Here is a 20,190-nt window from a genome sequence, read left to right on the forward strand (position 1 = left end):
AACCAGGCAATGAATGGTATCTAAGGTGACTTTTGACTCTGGCATCCTGTGAGGCCACCTTTCCTCGACTTGTTAACAGCTGGGAAGGCACCGACTTATCTGGAGAACTGTTCCTGAGTGGGCAGGCAGGGGCAGAGAGAGAGAGAGAGAGAGAGAGAGAGAGAGAGAGGGTCTGCTGGGAACAGGGGGACCACCGGGGTGGCATTCCCTGTGCAACCCGCTTGTGTATTTTCTCCTTGCCTGGCTCCCTGAGGTCTGCTCTAGGCCACCTGTGCAGGTTTTACTTCTCGAATGTCCCCTAGAGAGGGCCTGGAAGGAGGGGTGGCCTGCTCAGCCTCTCCTCCTTCCAAGGAGGGGGACTGGACTCTGCCATGAAGGAAGGTGTCAGGGACTGCAGATGAGTGTGAACAGACACAGGTGAGATGGAGACAGGAAGGTCGCGCCACCTCCAGCGCTGGGAGTGGCTCTGAGGGGTGACAGGGAGAATACAGCAGGAGCTCTACTCTGCTGCCTGGGAGTTGGCCTGTGCCAGGGCTGATGCTCTTAAAGGGGCATGTCCGCCCAAAGGGGAGGGTGTGTGGGCCCCACAAGGAGTCTGATGAAGGAACTGGCAGGGCCTAGCTCCTTCAGGGTCCATGTGGCAGAGGACCCCCCACATCTTCCTTATGGTCTTTGTCGGGCCCCGTGGAGTCTGGCTTGCAATGCCCTGATTCTCCTTTTGGGTTCCCGCTTGGACAGTCGGGGCAATGGTCCTCCTGTGGGGTCCCAAGACAGAGCCACTGACTCCTGGGAGCCCGATGACCGCTTTGCTGCTGGGAGCCTAGAGAGGGAGACACTGCCCAGCAGCCTCAGCAGGATGGGTGCGATGACAATTCCATGGGGAGCTGTGTTGGGGAAGGGGGGCAGAGGCAGCTGAGCAGAAAGCATGGATTAGCATGGATTATGCAGCCAAGGTGCTGGGAGGCCCTGGCATCCTGGGAAGCACGGCCAAGCTGGTGATGATGTTGAGAAGCAGGAAGAGTCAGGGCGAGCCTGGGCACAGAGGGAGGCCAGGCCTGGGGGCGAGCTGACCCGAGAGGGGAGGAGTGGGGCTTCCAAGAAGAGAAGGGATGGGAGGGACAGAGGGGGAGGAGCAAGAACCAGTGTCCTGGGCTGCGAGGAGCCTTTGGGCTCTGGTGGCAGTGACAGAGGGGACAGGTCTCTGGAGTCCGTGGACCCAAGCTGGCTGGGAACCCCTCTCCCTGCTCTGGCTGCACTAAAGCCTGGAAGCGGGGGGAGGGCAGAGAAGTTAGTGGCCTGCGCAGGCCTCCCTCCCCCTTTTAGGGTCCCTCCCCCACTAGCCCAGAGGTCCCTTCCTCCCCGCCCAGGGAGCTCTCATGTCTCCTTCCGTACCTGCTTCCAGCCCGGCTCCCGACTTCATTTCCGAACCTGTTTGGAAATAAAGCAAGCGTCCACAGCCAGGGCCTGGCTGGCCAGGGTGGGGTGGGACTGGGGCCGGCCATCTGGTGGGGATTGGGATGAGGGGCTCCCTCCTCTCTCACGGTTCCGGGACCATCCCACAGACCCAAGCTAACTGAACTGAACTTGGAGTTCTTTCAGACTGACTTAGAAGAGACTCCAGAGCAGGGGAGGGACCAGAGAGAGAAGTTAAGCTTGGGAGGGTGGGAGTGTCTGGAGAGGTTGGGGTTTGAACACTAAGGGGAGGGCATGGAGGTGGGGGCACTGAGGGGAAGACATGGAGGGCAAGCAACGGGGAGGGGGCGCTGGGAGGGTTTAGGATGATGTGTAGATGATAGTATGCAAATTATGTGCAAAGCATTATGCAAAGCAGCACCTATTAGTGAAGAGGTGTAGGGAGACATTGATCCACAAGGTAGCGCTGAGGTCCAAAGGGTCCAGCTGAGACCACCTGCTGGGCCCAGAAACTCTTGCCGGGGCCTGACAGCCTGTGGGTGAGCCTTCATCTTGGAGGAGTCAGACACCGCCAGGGCCGAGGACCCTGGACCGTCCTGTCTGCCACAGACCGAGTCCCCTGGCAAAGGGGCAAGATGTGCCGCCCGTCCCAGGACCAGCCGTCCACTGAGCTTCTGGGAACCGCGCTGCCGTGCCCCTCTGAGGCTCCCACCCTCTGGTCCACATGAGACCTTAGAGCAGACACTGGAGTACTCAGCATCTCCCTGACCAGGAGCTGGGCAGTCTGTACATGAGGCCACAGTGGGGTGAGCCTTGTTCCTCCCCCTTCTCCTCCTCCCTCTCACGCACCCAGCAGGTCTGAGCCCTCCTGCCCAGCACTGCTCTCTGACGGGGGGGGAGGGGGGGCCCTTCAGAGCACAGTGGTGTGTATGTTTCCTATGTTCCTGGAGGAAGTGCAGGTGATCTGAACCTGACCCCCCAAGTTCCGGGGACTGGGGCAGCTCCAGTGCTGCCCCTCAGCCTAGCATGTGCACTTTGGGGGACTTTCAGGTAACCGGACTGGCTTGTCATCTTAACAGGCTAGGCCAGGCTCCCCAACACATCGCTTCCGGTGTATCCCCGCAGGGACAGTCCTCAGTGGATCACACACCCCTAAGGGCACTAGGGAAATGCCAAGTGCACAGAAGCCAGGGCCCTTAGAAGCTGCTGGAAGGCTGATCATGGCAGTCAGTTTGGCTTGCTCTGTGGTCGGTCACCTATCCCTGAAACGTTGCCCTGAAGAACCATCATCCTCAGCAGCTTTCTCCCTGTCTCCTTTCCTGGTGTGGGATAATGGCTTTGCCTTGGGGGACCTGGACCAAAGAGGGCCCCTTCGGTGACCTGACCAAGGCCGTGTAGCACGTTAGGAAGAGCGCTGTGACTTGTCCTTGGGCTCAATCTGCCTGTAGCCTTAGCTGGGCTCTGTCCCCTCAGGACCCCGGAAGACCTCGCCTGGGGCCCTGCCCTAGGTGGGGAGGGGGTCTGCTGGTCCCATCACCCCCTGTTGGCCCTGGAGGCTCCTACCTTGTTCCTTGAGCCGGATGATCTCCGTGTCAGAGCCGAAGCTGTTCCAGGCGGTGCAGTTGTAGATGGTCTGGAAGTCAGCCCGAACGATGTTGCTGATGGTCAGGGTGGAGATGACCCCCTCCTCGGTGCTGACCGTCTCCACCGTGTAGCGCCCCGACGTCCCGGACTCCAGCACGTTCTCCTTCCAGGACCAGGCCTGTCCGAGTTGCTCAGTTAGGAGAAGATGCCTACCAGAGCCACCATGCTGCCTCCCAGACAGTATTTCCACCGTCTTAAGGGAAGCCTTAAGTGGGTCTGCGCTGGGACATTTTCCAGGCAAACAAGGAACGCTGTGACAGCGATTGGAGCCCTCCCTCGGCTGGCCTGTGCGGATACGCCTGACCCTGTGCTGCCCTGGCAGGTAGAGGCAGAAGACCAGCCCCAGAGTGACTGAGCCTCATCTTGTGAGAAGGTGGTGGTCAGTGCAGGCAAATGCTTGGAGGGCACTGGGGAGCCAACAGTGCTTTCTCATGCTTGGGGCGGGTGACATTTTGGACTGGATCATTCCTGGTTGTGGGGGCTGTTCCACGCACTGAGGGAAGTTTGGCAGTATCCCTGGCTTCCACCCACTCGATGCTGGTGGCCCCCTTCCAATTGTGACAAACAAAAATGTCTTCAGACAATGGTAAATGTCCCCCGGGGGGGGGGGCAAGATTGTCCCAGTTGAGAACCACTGGCCAAGAGTCAGAGCTCTATGAAGAGAGAGATCAAGAGTGAGTCGACTATTCTGCAATGGGCATGTGTTACAGTTATCATTTAAAAATTTTAAACACGTTTATTTATTTTGAAAGAGAGAGAGCATGTGGGAGAATGGGGGGAAGGGCAGAGAGGGAGAGAGAGAGAATCCCAAGCAGGCTTCACCCTGCCAGCACAGAGCCTGATGCGGGGCTCGATCTCACAAAGAGTCAAAACCAAGAGTCGTGCGCTTAATTGACTGAGCCACCCAGGTGCCCCTCACTTTAAAATATTAAAGAGTGAAGCGAAAGGGGAGGTGTAGGTATCAGTTCTATGGCTGAATTCTTGCAATTTTTGTGTGAATTTTTGGATGGTGAGTGAATTGAATGCCCGAGAAAGTATGTAACAGCAATAATACTCTGATAATAATCGGAGTTTACAGAACGACATCTTTAGCTTTAAAGCCTCAGCATCCCAGCCTCTGGCAGTCACAGGCACCTGTTGTTCAGTGCGCGTCCCCTACGCCCTCCCTGGCACCACCGCACTGTGGGAGGGTCGAACAGCCCTGTGGAGCTGACCCTGGAGCAGTCTTCTGTGTCCTGATAGAATAGATGTCTGTCCTAGGCAATGGGGATTTACTAAAAATAGTATCTGACTCCCAGGAATGCTGGAAAATGCTCATCTTTGTTTTCGTGCCTGGGCTTGCACCAGTTTCCGATGGACTTGGGTGAAGACCCTTGCTTTTGCAAACGCAAACACCCAGCAGGGCCAAAGTGTGAACTCTTCAGGCTGCCTTAGCTGCACTGCGGGTGTGAGTTTTGAGGAAGGGAGGGGAAATGGAATGATACTTTTAGAGGCGAAACCTTGATAAGTGGGGTAGGGCTCTCCGTGGGCATTAGGGCAGTGGAGGCCAACATAGAAGGACTCTAGGGCATGCAGAAAGGGAGTCTGCGGACTATAAACCATACTCTTTAAGATTTTGCCAAAGTTTGCCTTGAACCCAGGAAAGGGAAGAAATCACCTGGCTTTTTTTTTTTTAAGTTTTTTTTTTTTTAATGTTTATTTATTTTTGACAGAGAGAGACAGAGCATGTGCAGGGGAGGGGCAGAGAGAGAGGGAGACACAGAATCCAAAGCAAGCTCCAGGCTCTGAGCTGTCAGCACAGAGCCCGATGCGGGGCTCGAACTCACAGACCTCAAGATCGTGACCTGAGCCGAAGTCGGACGCTCAACTGACTGGGCCACCCAGGCGCCCCTCACCTGGCATTTCTTTCAGCCAACCTCGCTTGCCCCTCTGCTCCCAGCATGCAGATTTTGCTTGGAAGCATTACTGTTAGGGCACAGCTGGACAGCAGAGTTAAATGCACTTGCAGATGAACCCTGGGATCACCTTGTCTTCGTGATGCCTTTCCAAGAGAGACAAGGCAGGTATCCTTTCCCCCACAGAGGACAGGAAGCTTGGAGGTTGTGCACTGACTGGCCCAGTGGTTACAAGCTGCGGGCTGAGGTGACCCGCCAGGCTGCTGGCTGTGCTGGCAGAACCCCAAACCCTCCCCTCCCGGCCCCAGGGCACTTACAATTCGGTCGGGGGGCGGCGTGCTCCGGATAAAGCACTTGATCTGACCCTTCTCCCCGTGGAGGGCATGCTGGGTCTGGGTGCTGGAGATGATGGGGGGTCCTGTGGGGGAGACAGCATCACATCAGGGATTCAGGAAAGGCAGGTTCCCTGGCTGGACCCTTCTTGGGCTTGTTCAGAAGTTGATCCATTAATTCAAGTATTCAGCAAACATTTACCGAAAGCCTGTACGTGTAAGGTAAAGTGCAAGGCAGAAGACTCGAAGATAAATTAAGCGTTCAGTCATAAACCTCTCAGGGGATGACGAGTGAACGCTTCTAAGTCAGAATGCCCAGAAGACATAAATAACTGTAATAAAAGGTGGTGAGTGTTCATACCATGGAGCAGTATGGATGAAGTGCTCACTGACTTCAGAGGAGAGAGAATAGTTCTGCCTGGCGGATGGTGGGGAAAGCCTTATGAAGGAGGTGGGAAACTGAGAAGGGAGTAGGGGAAGTGTCCGGGAGGAAAGCCACTAAGTAATGCTGGCTCTAATGTCACCTCCGCCTTACCCAGGGGTTTCCATTTTCAAGCCATTTTCCCCCACGGCCAGGAGAGGGTGCTCTTGCCTAACAAACCAGGAGTCCTCGCAAGGTTGGGCAAGCCCGGGAGGAAGAGAAATAAATGGTGGGATGTTGTTCCTCTACCAAGGGGAGATCACATTGGGGATCACCAATGGCCGGACACGTTCACAGCTCTCATCTCTTAGGTGTCTTAGGAGAGCCCGTGGTTCATTGCTTTGCCTGCTTCCACTTACACACCAGGTGAGACCACGCTCCAAAGCTGATCCTGACATCCCATCTAGTGTGGCGGGGGGAGGAAGGGAGAGAGAGACAGAGAGAGGGAAATGTTTGTCGATGTCTCCAGGAGTACCTGCCTTATCCACCTCATCCCACAGCCTAGACAGTCCACGTGGAACCTGAAATCTAAGAGTGCTTCCCGTCCAGTTCTGCCTTTTATCTAACCTAAGTCTTTCCTACAGGACGCCCACCCAGCAGGGAGAGGGGGAGGGAGGAGAGGCTAATTCAGCCATTTGTTCAGCTAACTTCCTGGCTGGATTGGGCGGTTGAACAAGGGGTGTAGGGATGGAGACCTTCATGCTCCCTTTCCAATCCCCGGGGCAAAGGTTGGAGCTCTGGTGGCGGAAAAGCGAGGAAAAAGAGCTGGAACAAGGGATCTGGAGGACAGGCAAATTTATGCTGGGAACAAAACAAAAATCGCGCAAACATAATTGCTGTTTATTAGCCACCTTAATTAAAACAGATTTGCATTTCTATGAGTACCTCTCAGCCAACGGGTTTGGGGGGGGGGGTACTGGGAGACACTCAGGTGACTGCTACTGAGTTCAGGATGGCTAACAGCTGGGACCCTCCAGATAAGGGCTTCCACCCCGGGGTGCCTCTGAATGTGGGTGGGCCTAGTTTCTCTCTGGATATTTATGCTCCAAGAAGTCCTTGGCCAAAAAGGCAGGAGGGCTGGATGTTTTAGGAACTTGGAGGGCACTTTGTTTCGCTGTTAGCTGAAAGTAATGATACCACAAAACTGTTTCCCTTCACCTCCCAGGAGCTAGGAATTCTCCGGGGGTGGTCCTCAGGCATTCTAAAAGCCATCAGGCAAATGCGTGTGTTTAAGGGCTTTTTAGAGGAAAAAAGAAATCAGAACAAAGGTAGATGGGGTTGGGCAATCAAAGCACAGCGGGAGTGTGGTTTATCTCCCCTTGCCCATAGATCCCGGGTTGGAGCCAAACCAGTTGAGACATGTGCCAGTTTGCTCCCCAAAGGGCCACGGGATGCAGTCGCCCACCAGCCAGGATCTGCTGTGAGGAGAACCCCATCTCGTTTTGGATCCTTTCATACTGTCCTGTCTCTTGAGCCCAGTGCAGGCCCCTTTCCAAAAGGCTCTGCCATCCCTGCACCTGTTCTCTAGACAGTTCCTCTCCTGTGCCCGGCTGGCAGGCTCTTCCCCCTGGGCCACTTAATCCATCCCCGGGCATCAGGGCAAGATGACCTTAGTTTGGCAGAAACAAACGAACGGCTTCCTTGCTTCACTCTGATCCCTTGGGCGTTTCTCTTCCTGGAGACCTGGGGGAGCTGGTGCCACGACTGGAGGCAGAGGAGGGGGTGTAAACATGATCCCTGGCAGGTGCAGATCAAACCCTGGGTAGGTGCCAGGGCACAGGCTGGGGTGCCCCTTCCAAGAGAAATGTCCCTCCAATGTGTGCGTCCCCCTCACCTCCCCCACCAAGAAACCACTTTGAATCCCTATTGGGAAATGCCTGAATGTGTAAAGTGGCAATGGGATGTCAGTCCCTCCTTCAGCCACCGTTTTCCCCGGAAACGAGGATGTTCCTTGAACAGCTTCAGGCGTGGGGACCCTGGAGGCCACGTGGGAGTCTGAAGGCCCCCAGCCCGGTGGCCGCAGTCATGGGCAGGGCAGCGGGGGAAGCTGCTGATTTCACCAGGGCCTGGTGCCGGAGCTGAGTGTCAGACTCCAGAGCAACAGGAAAAGGCTGCAGCCTGTGTTGCCATGGATATACGGAGGCGCGCGATCAGATGCTGTTATTTTTAGCCCTGCAGCGCCAATTTATTGGTGGCGTCCTGGGGACACAGAGGAAGGCAGGAAGACTCCTGAGTCAGGGTTCTGCCCAGGACAGGCAGCCTGTGAGTGCCCCAGGGGTCTGAGCAGATTCACCCTCCCTCTGGGGCTGCCCTGGCTCTTGGGGAGGAGGAGAGGAAAAGAAATCGACGGAGCGGGTCTGGCTAATGAAGAAGTCAGAAGGGGATGGTTGTGGAGGCACCAGGCCGGTTTCAGTTTGCCAGCGAAGGGGGAGAGTAGATGAGGCTGCCTGCGGGCAGCTTCCTGGATCGAGATGAAGCCGACGGGGCAGATTTCTAGAACACGACTCAGCCCCTCCTCAGGACCCCCATCTGGGGACAGGACCCAGAGGCCCTGTACGTGTGGGTCTGGGGCTCGGCGCCCCAGGACTTTGACCTGAGGCATGAGGCAGACTACGTGGGGCGAGGGGGCTTGAAAAGGGAAACCAAAAGCCCGGTGGAGAGAGGAAGTTTGGAAACACCAGAGGGACTTGGCCTTAGCTTTTCTCGCTCTCTCAAACCGGCAGCTTTGGTTCCCCACCACGGCCCAAGCACATATCGTGACAGGGACGTCGGATTTCCATCTTGGTGCTACAGGCTTCTCGGGTCTGACCCAGCTTCTCTGTGACCTTCTGCATCCCACCATCCGAGCCTGGTTCGACACGCCGTCCCCTAAATGTGTCATTTAACAGTCATCTAGTAACCCGAACTGTGTTCTTGGAGAGATATGAAAACGCTCTCCTGCTGTAATGGTTTTATCATGTGTAATAAGACACGTTCTGTGCCTTCAGGAGGACCCCCTGAATGCTTGGTCTTGTGGAAATGGTAGCAGGTCTCTCTGCTTGAGCAGCTCTAATGCAATGGGAAGGCGCCAACCAGGAGTCACGGAGATGCTCCCTTAAATGCCCTGCAGGGCCAAGGTCAAGGTCAAGGGTAGACACGGGATCTAAATTGACTGTCTAGTGACCCTCTGACCCTCTCTGGCTGGCCAGGATAAAATTCATTAGCTACCACTGTTAGGGCTGGGACCCCTTAGGAGTAACAAAGAAGGAGGAAGGTGACCCATCTAGCCAGGTCCTTCCTCCTCTCGGGGCTGGGCTTAGACACAGGCTCCAAGAGGTGGACAGAATTGCTACGGATCCAGGGTTGGAGGTGGCAGCAAGGTCCAGAACCAGCGACAACCCCTCCGAGGCAATGCCCGGGACCAAGATGCCTTGGGCCCCTCTCTGCTCCCTCCCACCCGCCCCCAGCATGAGTGAGGGTCTTACCATTGACTGTCAGGGTCACCTCTCGCTCTCCAGCTCCCACCCGGGGCACCACGGCTCTGCACACATATTTCCCAGCATCCTCTTGACGGACGGTTTTGAGGGTCAGTGTCTTTTCATTGCTCAGGACCTAGGAGAATCGGGGGAGGATCAGATACAGAAAACGGAGCCCAGCTCTCTCTGTGTCCCAGAACCTGAAGAACCTGAAGGCCTGTGTCCCAGGCCTGCTGGACGTGACAACAGTCTCCAGCACTTCAGTAAGAACCAGGGGCGGGGTAGGAGGCAGGGTGGCCACTGAGCTGTCCAGAGGAGGTCCACAGCACAGACGCCTCGGTGTCTAAGGGCCGGGCACATGGGGGAAGGGGTGAGTGTGGAAGGGGGAGGGGCACCTCCTGGCTGGGGTCCTGAGGCTTTCTCACACAGGCAGGGCTCCCCACCAGCCGGTACCGGGCTGGTCCCGCTGAACTTGTTTGGGGGTGCCTGCACCTGTCTTTTCTGAGGCATTTTCAGTATCCCTTTGAGATAGAGTTTGGGGTGACCCAAAGACTTTGGCATTAGCTAGCTCTGAGTTCGAATCTTGACCTTGGCAGTGACCACCTGGGTGGCTTTCGGCAGTTGCATATCTGCTCTGCTGAGCTTTCCTTATTTCTGCAGTGGGGGGCAGTCGTGCTCATGGGGTGGTGCAGTGCCGGCACGTACTAGGCTGCACAGAGGTCGGTTTCTATCTGCCTCTCCCTTTACTTCCCTCCCCAAGGCTCTCGCTGGTCCTCCTGAGGGGAGGGACGTCTGATAAACATACACACACTAAAGAACACATATATTTTAAAAGAGGAACACAAGAAGAAAGCAGCATTTAACTCAAAAGCTGAAGGATTACTTAACTATTTGGGGGAAGTTGAAAAGCCTTTCTAGAGACTTTTACTCCCAGCATTATTGGTGGCCACCAGCTTTTTTTTTTAAGTTTATTTATTTATTTGTGGGGAGAGGGGTAGAGAGGGGGGACAGAGAGAGAGAATCCCAGGCAGGCTGGACACCATCAGTGCGGAGCCTGATTCGGGGCTTGAACTCATGAACCGTGAGATCACGACCTGAGCCAAAATCAAGAGTCGGACGCTCAATTGACTAAGCCACCCAGGCGCCCCCACTTGCTTTTTCTTTTCTTTTTTTTTTTTTTAGTAGAGTTTGTGATAGGGCAAAACTGTAATGGTTCAATGTGTTTAGGGTTATAGGGGTTCATGTGGGTACTGGGGTCCCTCTCCTCTTTTTTTTTTTATTATTTTTCTTTATATTTGAGAGGCAGAGAGAGACACAGCGCAAGTGGGGGAGGGGCAGAGAGAGAGGGAGACACAGAATCCAAAGCAGGCTCCAGGCTTTGAGCTGTCCGCACAAAGCCGGATGCAGGGCCCCGAACTCACAAGCCGTGGGATCATGACCTGAGCCGAAGTCGGACGTTCAACCAACTGATCCACCCAGGTGCCCCATCCCTCTCCTCTTTCTGGGGCTCTTCTCCCTTCAGCTCACCCTGGAGGCTGATGTCCCCAATCTAAGAGTGTGAGGGGCCCCAGAAGGCAGCTCCCATGGTCAAAGGCCCTGTGGGGTCTGAGTTGAGGACTTACCACACCAGAGCCCCGCTTCATCCAGACGATGGTCAGGGATGGGTTGCCTGTCCAGGCACAGCTGAAGACAGCATCAGAGCCCAGATCCACGAGCAGCGATTGGGGCTCCGTGGTCATCCTGGGCCCAACTGTGAAGGGAGGAAGGGGGAGACAGGGCTCTTGATGGGTTGGGAGCTTGAGGAGAGGGGTCCCAGAGAGGGACAGCGGAAGTAAGAAAGAGACCCCTGTCCTCCAGCCTGGCCTCCCTTGGGCCCACCCACTGGCAGCAACAGCCCTATTTCTGCCACGATTTGCCTCCAGGGCTCTCCCATCTCCTGCCCTTTGTCCTGGTTCTGGGAAGTCCTCTCCACCCCTCCCCCCACCCCAGCCCCAGTGCACAGGCAGAGGGGATTTCCTCCTGCCCCAGAAATCCTGGGCATTAGGATCTTTATGTGTCTGCCTTCAGGGCAATTGCCCACCTCCTCCATGCTTCAGTTCTGTGCCCTGGAGTTGAGTTACCCTGTGCACCGGGCCCAGGTCCCAGAGCCCTCCCAGGGTCCTCCAAGGGGCTCTGAGATAAGGAGTACAAGATAGAGGAAGCCAGGCCTCTCCCTGTATTCTCCGCTCCCCCGGGCCCTCAGGTTATCCTCTGTTCCAGGCCTGCCCAGCTTTTTTCTAACCCCTGGGAAGTAGCTGGGCCTGGTCCAGTTTCCCATGCCCCTGCTAAGGGTTGGTGAGCGTTAATGGAAGCTCCTCTCCGGTTCCCCAGCGCAGAACACCTGTAACCAGAGTCTTCTGCAGACCAAGCCTTGGTCCCCAGAGTGGGTGCAATGGTGGAATTGTAGGCGCAGTGAAGGGAGGGTGTGCAGGGAGCCGCTTAGCTGCTTTGGAGGAGCAGAAGAGTGTGAAATCCAGGGTCAGGAGACCGGAATTAGTCCCTTGACGTAAAAAGGGAGTAATAGCACTTTCTGTTAGGGCCACTGGGGCAAGGGGAGGGGTCAGATATAAGAAAGTTTGTCAAAGTGCCTTTAAAATCAGAAAGTGTAGTAGATGAGCTAACGCTTATTGCCGTGAACACATCCGGCCTGCCCGTCAGTGATGGGCTGGTTCACCGGGGTCCCTCCCAGGCCGTCGGAAGGGATGTGTCCTCGGGTCTCCAAAGGGAGGGAGCGGATTCCCAAGGAGCCTGGCCTGAGTTCTCCTTTTGCCACTTGCTCACTGAGTAACTTTGGGCCTCTATCCCCTCATCTGAGTGACGGGAATAATAATCCTTCCTCCCTGGGTTACTACGAGGGTCAAGGTAAACCCAAAACACCACACGAGGAAGCTTTTCTTAAAGCGGGGAGCGCTGTGAGCTTGTGAGGCGTTGTTATGTTGTGTGTGTTGAGTCCAGCAACAGTCCTTCTGGCCCTGAGCAGAGATACCCCAGGGCCGGCTGGCCTCGGGAAACCCCCAGCAGCTGCACTCACAGTAGACGTCCACCGTGCGGCTGATGTTGGTGCTGCCCAGGGCATTGGTCACCTCACAGGAGACAGGCTCTGAGAAGTACGTGTAGTCCACAGCTGTCCGGTACACTTCTCCGGATGCTTCCTTGATGATCTGGCCCCTCTTGGCCCACCTGCAATACGGGCCCCGCATGCGGCTGTGGACCTCCAGTGGTCAGGGTGTTCCTCCCACCCAGGGGCATCTCTCTGGGAGCTGGAAACCCCGATCCCTCAGGAAAGTGAGTCACGCATGGGGCAGGCCCCCCTAGGGGTCCCGTGGTGGGGGCAGGAATCTCCACAGAGGGATACGTGACAAGCAGGTTGTTCTGGAGGGAGGGGGGTGGACTACTCAGTGGGTCAGCCCATCTGGCTGGCTAGGAAATGGATAACCCCCCCCTTGGTCCCCCAACAGCTTGGCCATCCCACCCTGAGCTCTACTGAGGGTGCTGTCTTATTGGGATCCATGCTGGAAAGGCCGAGGTCTAATGTCATGTGCCCATACATGCATGCACACCTGCACCCACACACACACCTGCACCCCCCCCCCCATGCACATGCATGCACACACACACACACACACACACACACACATGCATGCACACACATACAGAGAAATTTGATTTCCAGACAAGGTGAGGAGCTGTGGGAGGGGTATCAGCCAGGGGTCCCGATGGCCCTTCCTTGCACTCAGCCAGCTCGCTACCTCTCCTGCCTCGACCCCTGTCCCTAGGGTAGGTCCCCTCATTGTGCCCTCTCTCCCCTCCCATGGAGGGCACTTGCTCTTTTTCCTGCCCGATCTCTACACTCCCACCCTGGCTTCGCTCCCCAGGGTCTTGGCTCCTTCAAGTTTGGTCAGACAGGTGGGAAGAGGGCTGTGTGGACATCTGTCATCTGTTATCGGCCAATCAGTCCCACCGAGGGGAGAGACTGAAAAGCCCTGGGCTTGACTTGGTCCAGGCCCTGGGGCGGTGATCTCTGCATTGGACCAGTGACTGGGCAGCTAAGGCAGTGCTAGGAGCCCCCAGGTATGTGTGTGTGTGTGTGTGTGAGGGTGGGCCTTTCTTTACAGATCTCCAGGGAGAGAGTTCAGTAGCTTCCTCTGGTTTAACCTCATTGTGGACAACACTTTAAAAAAAATTTTTTTTAACGTTTATTCATTTTTGAGAGACAGAGAGTGAGCTGGGGAGGAGCAGAGAGACGGGGTGACAGAATCCGAAGCAGGGTCCAGGCTCCGAGCTGTCAGCACAGAGCCGGACGTGGGGCTTGAACTCACTGACTGCGAGATCAGAGCCAAAGTTGGATTCTTAACCGACTGAGCCACCCAGGCGCCCCGACAACAATTACTTTTTAAATCACAGAACCTCCAACCAGGCTCCTCCTATTCCAAGCCTATTTTGGGGGGTGTTTTTCTTTGTTACCCCATGATCGTGACTCCCGGTACCCACAGCCTCCCTGCCTTCTTCACCTGCCCCTTCTCGTGTTCCTGGAGCCTTTCCCAGCACCACAGAGAACCATCTCTTGCCTTCTCTCCCCCGGCTTCATGCTCAGTCCGGCCCGGCCAGCCCCAAGAGACGGCCACGTCTTGGCATCGCATGAGGCGCCCAGGCTGGCACCATGTGGTTATTATCGTGAGTTAATATCACATAATTATTAAGAACATGATTAATAATAACAATTATAGTTTAACAACAGAGCGAACCATAGCTCCCCGAGAGCTTAAGGAGCTTCCCAACAAACTATTATGAGTTATTCATGAATCATTTCAATTTCTAACTTTAATTTAATGACCAGACTTCACAGTCAGGCACAGCCCCTGCCTGAGGCAGATGAATTCAGTCCCAGGCACACGGTTGGGGATCTACATCCAACCTCTGGCTCCTTCGGCCTTGCTGAATGAAGGAAGCGTGGGGTCAGGTGGTGGGAGGCTGAGGGGGGCTGCAGCTGGCCGGACCTGGAGGAGGAGAGTGTGAGCCTCTCCTGCTCTCCCAGGCCTGCCTCTGGCAGGGGGTAGGGAAGCTAGGGCCCAGGCCAGCTGGTTTCGCAGGGCCATTGTCTTCTGTCATTGGAGTTCCAGGAGAAGATGGGGCTTTCTCCTCTTCTCTGGGGCCTTTCATGGTGTAAGTCACAGAGGGAGAAAGCTTCACCTGCTTAGCCCTGAGGAGGTTAGAACTGCTGGGACTCCCACAGGCCTGGAGCCCAGCGGGACGGCTGGGGGACCGAGCTTTCTTGTTCCCAGCTGTGCTGTGCTGTGGGAGCCTGCCCCCCTATGCAGCGGCTACCCTTAGCCCCCTAAGGCCTGGCTCTACCTCAGTGGCAGAGTGGGGCGCAGGAGGATTTCCTAGACTCTCCTGTCCCAGGGTTGCGGGCAGGAGCTGGCTGTGGAGGCTGGGCCCTTCGCAGCCCCACACCAAGGCCTTTTGGGGACACCCCAGGGGTCTCCTCCTAATCCTGCTCAGTCTTTTTCCTCCCTTCCTCTATATTCCCCTCCCACACCAATAAAACCCTCTGTAGGGATTTCTTCCAGAAGCTCAAACCACTCCTTCAAGCAGTTGGCCACAGGGTCAGGGGTGATCCAGGAGCAAACCCGCAGCTCTCCGCCCTCCCCTTTCCTCTCTCTCCTTTGGCTTTGCTTTCTCCTCCTCCTCCTTCCAGTTGGATCCTGTGCACTCCCCCTCCACCCCACCTCTGCCTCCACTGTTGTCTCCACCGCCTCCCTGAGCCCCTCTGAGAAGGAGTCAGATTAAGCCTTTCCCAATCAATGTCTAATTTGGCCGGAGTAAATGTAAGAGGATTAATTATTTATATCACAGAATCAGGAGGCCTGGCTGTCACAGCCGACAGGCTGTCCTTAAATAGCCCTGCGTTTTACGCTGGGTAGAGGTCCCCCCTCCCTGGTACCTGTGGGGGGCGTGGGGGGTATGGGAGAGCCTGGAGGACAATACCGAGAAGCAGGTGGGGAGCCACACTTCATGGTGAACTCGGGCCTGTTCTGCCCGCCTCGGGCTCCTGGTCCTGGGGGGCAGCTGCACCTGTTCCCATGCCCACCCGTGTCCCCTTTCTGGGTGCGGGGGTGGAGGGAAGCCTAGCTCTACTTTCTGAGATCACAGCCTCTTCGTGGAACAGGAGGAAGCAATCAAGATGAATGGAAGTAAAGAAACACAGATCCCTGCAGTCTTGTCAAAGTCAGTTGGGGAAAATCGATGTACTTATGTGAGGAGATTTGTTTAAGGCTTTGCCTCTTGGATCCCAACACCACATCTAGAAGGACCATCTGCCGGCTGGGGGAGCCCTCTCTCAGGGGGCGGAGCCAGGATGGGTGGGTGCAGGGCGGGGCTGCCCCCTCCTTTCTCCTCCTCTCCCTTCTCTCCTGAATTTTCCTAGTGGCCAGAGGGGTTCCCTAAAAGTCTCTGGAGTCCCGAAGGGAGCGTGGTCCACACTGAAGTGTTTTCAGGGCCTTTGGCTGGCTAATCAGAGGGCCGTGAGGGGGAGTGAACATTTGCAGGGAGGTCTGTCCCTCCCTGCACCGCACAGCTGCCCCTCTGTAACCAGGGGCTGACCTGTGACCAGGGAGCTGGAGGCCAAGAGAACCTACATGCTCTGTGCTTGTTTGTTTATCTGTTGACTTTTTAGTTAAAAAAAAAAAACCAAAACATTGTGGGGCACCTGGGCGGCTCAGTCAGCAAAGCCTCTGACTCTTGGTTTTGGCTCAGCTCATGATCTTGCGGTTCGTGAGTTCAAGCTTCTGGTTGGGCTCTAAGCTGCCTGCTGCTGGGAAGCCTGCTTGGGATTCTCTCTCTCCCTTCTCTCTCTCTGCCCTTCCCCTGCTCATGCTTTCTCTCTCAATAAACAAAAATGACAACAAAACTACAACACACACACACACACACACACACACACACAACCACTTTGAAATTGTAGAAAAGTTGCAAAAGTAGACCAATTAAGTGCCATATTCCCTTCACTTAGGTTCACTAGTTGTTAATATCTTGTCATATTTCTTTATGATGGATGATCTCTCCATATGGAGATTTGAACCTTATCATCCACATCACTGGTGTTCTGCCTTTGGAGAGTGGTGCCCCTGACAATCAGGCCCAGCAGCCTGGTTTCTTGGGTGTTTGCTCACCCTGTCCTGGTCAGAGGGCAGGGGTGGAGTGGGGGACATTGCTGGGTCCTAGGGCACAGCCCTGCCCTCTGCCCAGCCCTTCATAACCTGGCAGATGACCCAGAGCCTGGCCGCGAAGAGAAATGGAAGTTGTATGCTCTGGTCTCCTGGGTCCAATAGGCATTCTTGGGATGGCTATGAGGGTGAATGTGGGACGTGTCTGCTTGGGTGCCTGTGGGGGTCAAGGGCTGCCCAGGGGAATGGGCATTTGTGGGCCCTAGTGTTGAGGGATTGTGGGAAGATAGCTGGAGCAGACAGCAGAGAGAAGCTGACCCTGGAGAGAGGAGCCCAGGCATCGCAGGTACAGGGTAGAAGCCCAGAGAAAGGGCATCTCTTTGGGTCTTTGTTTTGCATCTGAAGACAGATGCCAGATCTCAGCCAAACCAGACCTGCCCTCCAGACCTCCAGGGCCGCACAGTCTCGAGGATCCTTCTCCTGCTTCTAGCCCAGTGAATGGTTAAATTGGACAGGACAGATGGGCTCCAGCCTCTCTTAAAATATCCTCAAGGATAAAGTCTCCATGCCTTTCCTGGTTTTTGGTTCCAGTGTCGTTTAATTATCTGCACTGCAGGGAGCTCCTCCTTGCTTCCAACCTGAATCTCTAGCTGCCTCTTTGGCCCATTTCCTCTTATTGTGCCCTCTGGGCTGCACCGCCTCTCGCCTCCCCTGTCCTCCACTCCCACTGGCCGGCTGATTATCTAGTCTGGGACCATTAGCATCCCTGGCACCAGCTGATGCTGCAGCTTAATAACCCATCTCCATGGCAGAGGCGACACTCTGGGCTCGACCATCAAAGCTGGGCTGGTGGGGAAGGACCGGACAGAGTCAGGGCCGTGGCGAGTTCCACACGGCATCTCAAGGAGGTGAGTGTCTGCCCTTGAGCGTCTCCGAGGGCACGCCATCCCCTGAAATCTTGTGCGGTGGCGGTGCACAGGCAGGAAGGTGCCCCGATGAGTCAGCCCGCATTATGAAGTGCCTGGTTTGTGCCCCGCGCTGTGCTCCACGCTGAGCGCCCTAAGTGGCTAAATTACAGTTCTTGCCTTCGAGAGGCTCCATCAACAGGGAAAGATAAGCGTGTAAAAAGCAGTGGTGCTTTTATCAGTGCTGCGAGCAAGGGGCGGGCAGGGGATAAGGGTACAGACGATCCTAGGTGCCTGCTGGATAGGGCCAGCGGCCCCGGAAATCTTACCCCACGCAGGTGAACGGTTTGGCAAGCACGCGACTAGAATCTGGGTTCTGATCTTACTGCTCTTCCTGGTTGTTTTGACTTTTTTTTTTTTCCCTGAGCTTCTCTGCCTCTTTTCAGAGAGAAGGGATAAACAAGCAATCCAGACAGAAGGGGGAATACCTCCTGTTTCCAGTGGAAGGTACGTGCGTGAAATTTCATGGGCGTGAGAGAAAGGAAAAGTCTACCTGGCCAGGGGTTGGATGGGTGTGCGGGGAGGGGAGAAGGATCCTGGACACCGGTAGCGAAGCAAGCGCTGTGCTGCGTGCCCAGGGCCATAATCGACACCCTCTGTGATAGGCAGCAGGGGTGGGGAGGGGTCCAGTGGCCAGGCGGTGCCTCCTTAGCAGGACTCTTACCTGTACTGGGTGACAGCTGGGTTGGCCTTTGCGGAGCAGTGGAACGTGACGACGTTGTCCTCCAGCACCGGCTGTGGTTCCACCGACAGGTTGACAAGTGGGGGGTCTGAAGAGAGAAGAGATTCCCTTGCAGGCTGAGCAACTGTGGCCATGGTTTGGGGGGAAAAATGCGGCAGGAAGTTTCCCAGGGTGACATGGGGGACAAAGGCCAGAGATTCTGGTGAGTGGCCACCCGCTGGTGGGCCCCCTAGAAAGTTGGGGCGCTGAGCAGAGGGCTCCCTTGCTCCCTGGGGGTGCCTGCTTCAGCACTGCTGGTGGTGGTGGGGTCTGGGCTTCCACTGTGGATTCAAGGCCTGGTGCTTAAAGGAACAGCCAGCCAGGAAGCACAGTTGTCTGGGCCCCCAGAAGCCTGCTGCCTGCCCATCTTCCATTTGTGAGAGGGAGCAAAACACTTCAGACGGGAGAGGTGGGCAAAGGGGGTGCAGGGGGCACACAGAGTGGGGGGTGGTGGGCACTAAGCCCCATTTAAATACACTTTTTTTTTGTCTTTGAAATGTGTGTTTCATATCTGTCTGTGAAAGGTTCTGGTGTATCTGTTAACTTCAAAGTGGCATTTACACCCTTTCATCAGCCTAATCATCTCTGCTGGGCCCTGACTGGTGTCACCCAGCCCTCAGCTCCCCAGGCTGGGCTAGTCTTTCTCATTCAATGTGAGGGGAAGCCAGGCTCTGAGGTGCTAAATGGTAGGAGGTGGAGGAGGCCGGGAGAGAGGGAGGGAGAGAGAAAGGGGGAGGTGGAAGAGGGAGGGAGCGTGGGAGGGGGGAGGGAAAGGGAGAGGGAGGGTGGGGGGAAAGGGAGGTAGAGAGGGGGGAGGAAGAGAAGGGGAGGGAGAGAGGGGGGAGGGAAAAAGAGAGGGAGGGAGGGAAGGGAGAGGTAGAGAAGGGGGAGGGACAGGAAACAGAGACGCAGAGACCAAAGAGATGGGAGGCAGGCAGGGTACTAACATAGAAGAGAGACATGGAGATGAGAGAGCGACACAGAGACACAGACAGACAGAGACTGAGAAATGCAGAGGAAGAAGAAGAAAAAGAGACAGAGAGAAGCAGAGAGCAGAGAAATGGAGAGACATGTATACACAGGAGCACATAATCAGACAAAGACTTCAGACTAAAAGCGAAAAGACCAGAGGAGACAAGCAGACAGAAGGCGACAGGGTGTTGGGGACAAAGACCACACAGTAATGAGAACTCGAGAAAAGGGACGGGGAGAAAGATGCGGAGAGATGGAAAGGTGGAAACAGAGACCAGAACCCATTCTTCCTTGTCACGGTCTACGTCTATGGGATTCAAGTCGGGGGTGAGGAGGGCAGCTTGGTGCCTGCCACCCAGCCAGGGTCCTGGGCTGCATCTTTGGGCTGGTCCTCACCCATGAGCACAGCAAACTGCCAGAAGGGCATGTGGGCTTCCCAGGGGTTCAGTCCAGCCTATTTTCAGGAAAAGAAGAAGGCGATTTCTCAGAGACCATCGAGAAAAATGCTGACCCCTCTAGGGCGCGTGTGAAGGGCATCGTGAGGGGAGCAGGGCTCCAACCGGCCCGGCCTGAGCCTCTGTTTGGGACCACAGTTGGGGTTCTGAGACCCTCAGAGAGTCACCTGCTGGAACTGAGCCTAGCCCACCGCAGAGCTGGGAATCATTTGAGCCCGTGGCCCCGCTTTGTCTTGCCGGTGCCCAAGCTGGATCTTGCCTCCCTGCACAGAGCTGGGGCCAGGGAGGTGGCCCGCAGGGCTGTGCTGGTATCTGCAGACGGCTTGAGAGATGCAGGGGCGGGGGTGGTGGGGAGAGAACTCTGGTCCCTGCGCAGCAGGTGGCTGACTGTTCTGGGGACCCTGATCTCCCCACATGAGCCCCTGGTTCCGGAGGCTGAGCACGATCCTGGGAGCATCTGCTACTGCAGCAGTGGAGGAATTTCATGGAGAATTACAAGCGAAGTGACAGGTATTTCAATGATCTCAGTCTTCGTCTCTAAAGCGTAATTCAAGTAGTGACGAGTGCGGCAGGGACTTAGCCATGAGAACTCTCCTCCCACCCCCTAGGAGAGCTGAGACCCCCCAGAACCCTGTAGCATCTACCAGCTGCTGCCCATCCGCTCCGTGCCACTTGCCCCAACCCAAGCTGAGGGCCGCCAGCTTCCCACGTC

The 20,190-nt window shown here is 55.8% G+C and overlaps 1 protein-coding gene across 5 annotated transcripts in view; it reads right to left on the minus strand.

The window, feature by feature from the left end:
* Positions 1-20,190, minus strand: part of KIRREL3 (kirre like nephrin family adhesion molecule 3) — a 553,211-nt gene that overhangs the window by 8,342 nt on the left and 524,679 nt on the right. For 3 of the 5 annotated variants that reach the window (XM_023239293.2, XM_023239292.2, XM_023239295.2), the window contains exons 8-14: positions 17,995-18,100; positions 12,231-12,379; positions 10,783-10,910; positions 9,170-9,296; positions 5,270-5,370; positions 2,977-3,175; positions 1,393-1,428 (exon numbers count right to left, since the gene is read on the minus strand). In XM_023239293.2, the coding sequence (XP_023095061.1) occupies positions 1,393-1,428; positions 2,977-3,175; positions 5,270-5,370; positions 9,170-9,296; positions 10,783-10,910; positions 12,231-12,379; positions 17,995-18,100 (846 nt within the window). The remainder of the gene's footprint in view (positions 1-1,392; positions 1,429-2,976; positions 3,176-5,269; positions 5,371-9,169; positions 9,297-10,782; positions 10,911-12,230; positions 12,380-17,994; positions 18,101-20,190) is intronic. The other 2 variants (XM_023239294.2, XM_023239296.2) reach the window with 1 other exon arrangement.

Source organism: Felis catus, chromosome D1, assembly GCF_018350175.1.
Source record: "Felis catus isolate Fca126 chromosome D1, F.catus_Fca126_mat1.0, whole genome shotgun sequence".
Taxonomy (NCBI): domain Eukaryota; kingdom Metazoa; phylum Chordata; class Mammalia; order Carnivora; family Felidae; genus Felis; species Felis catus.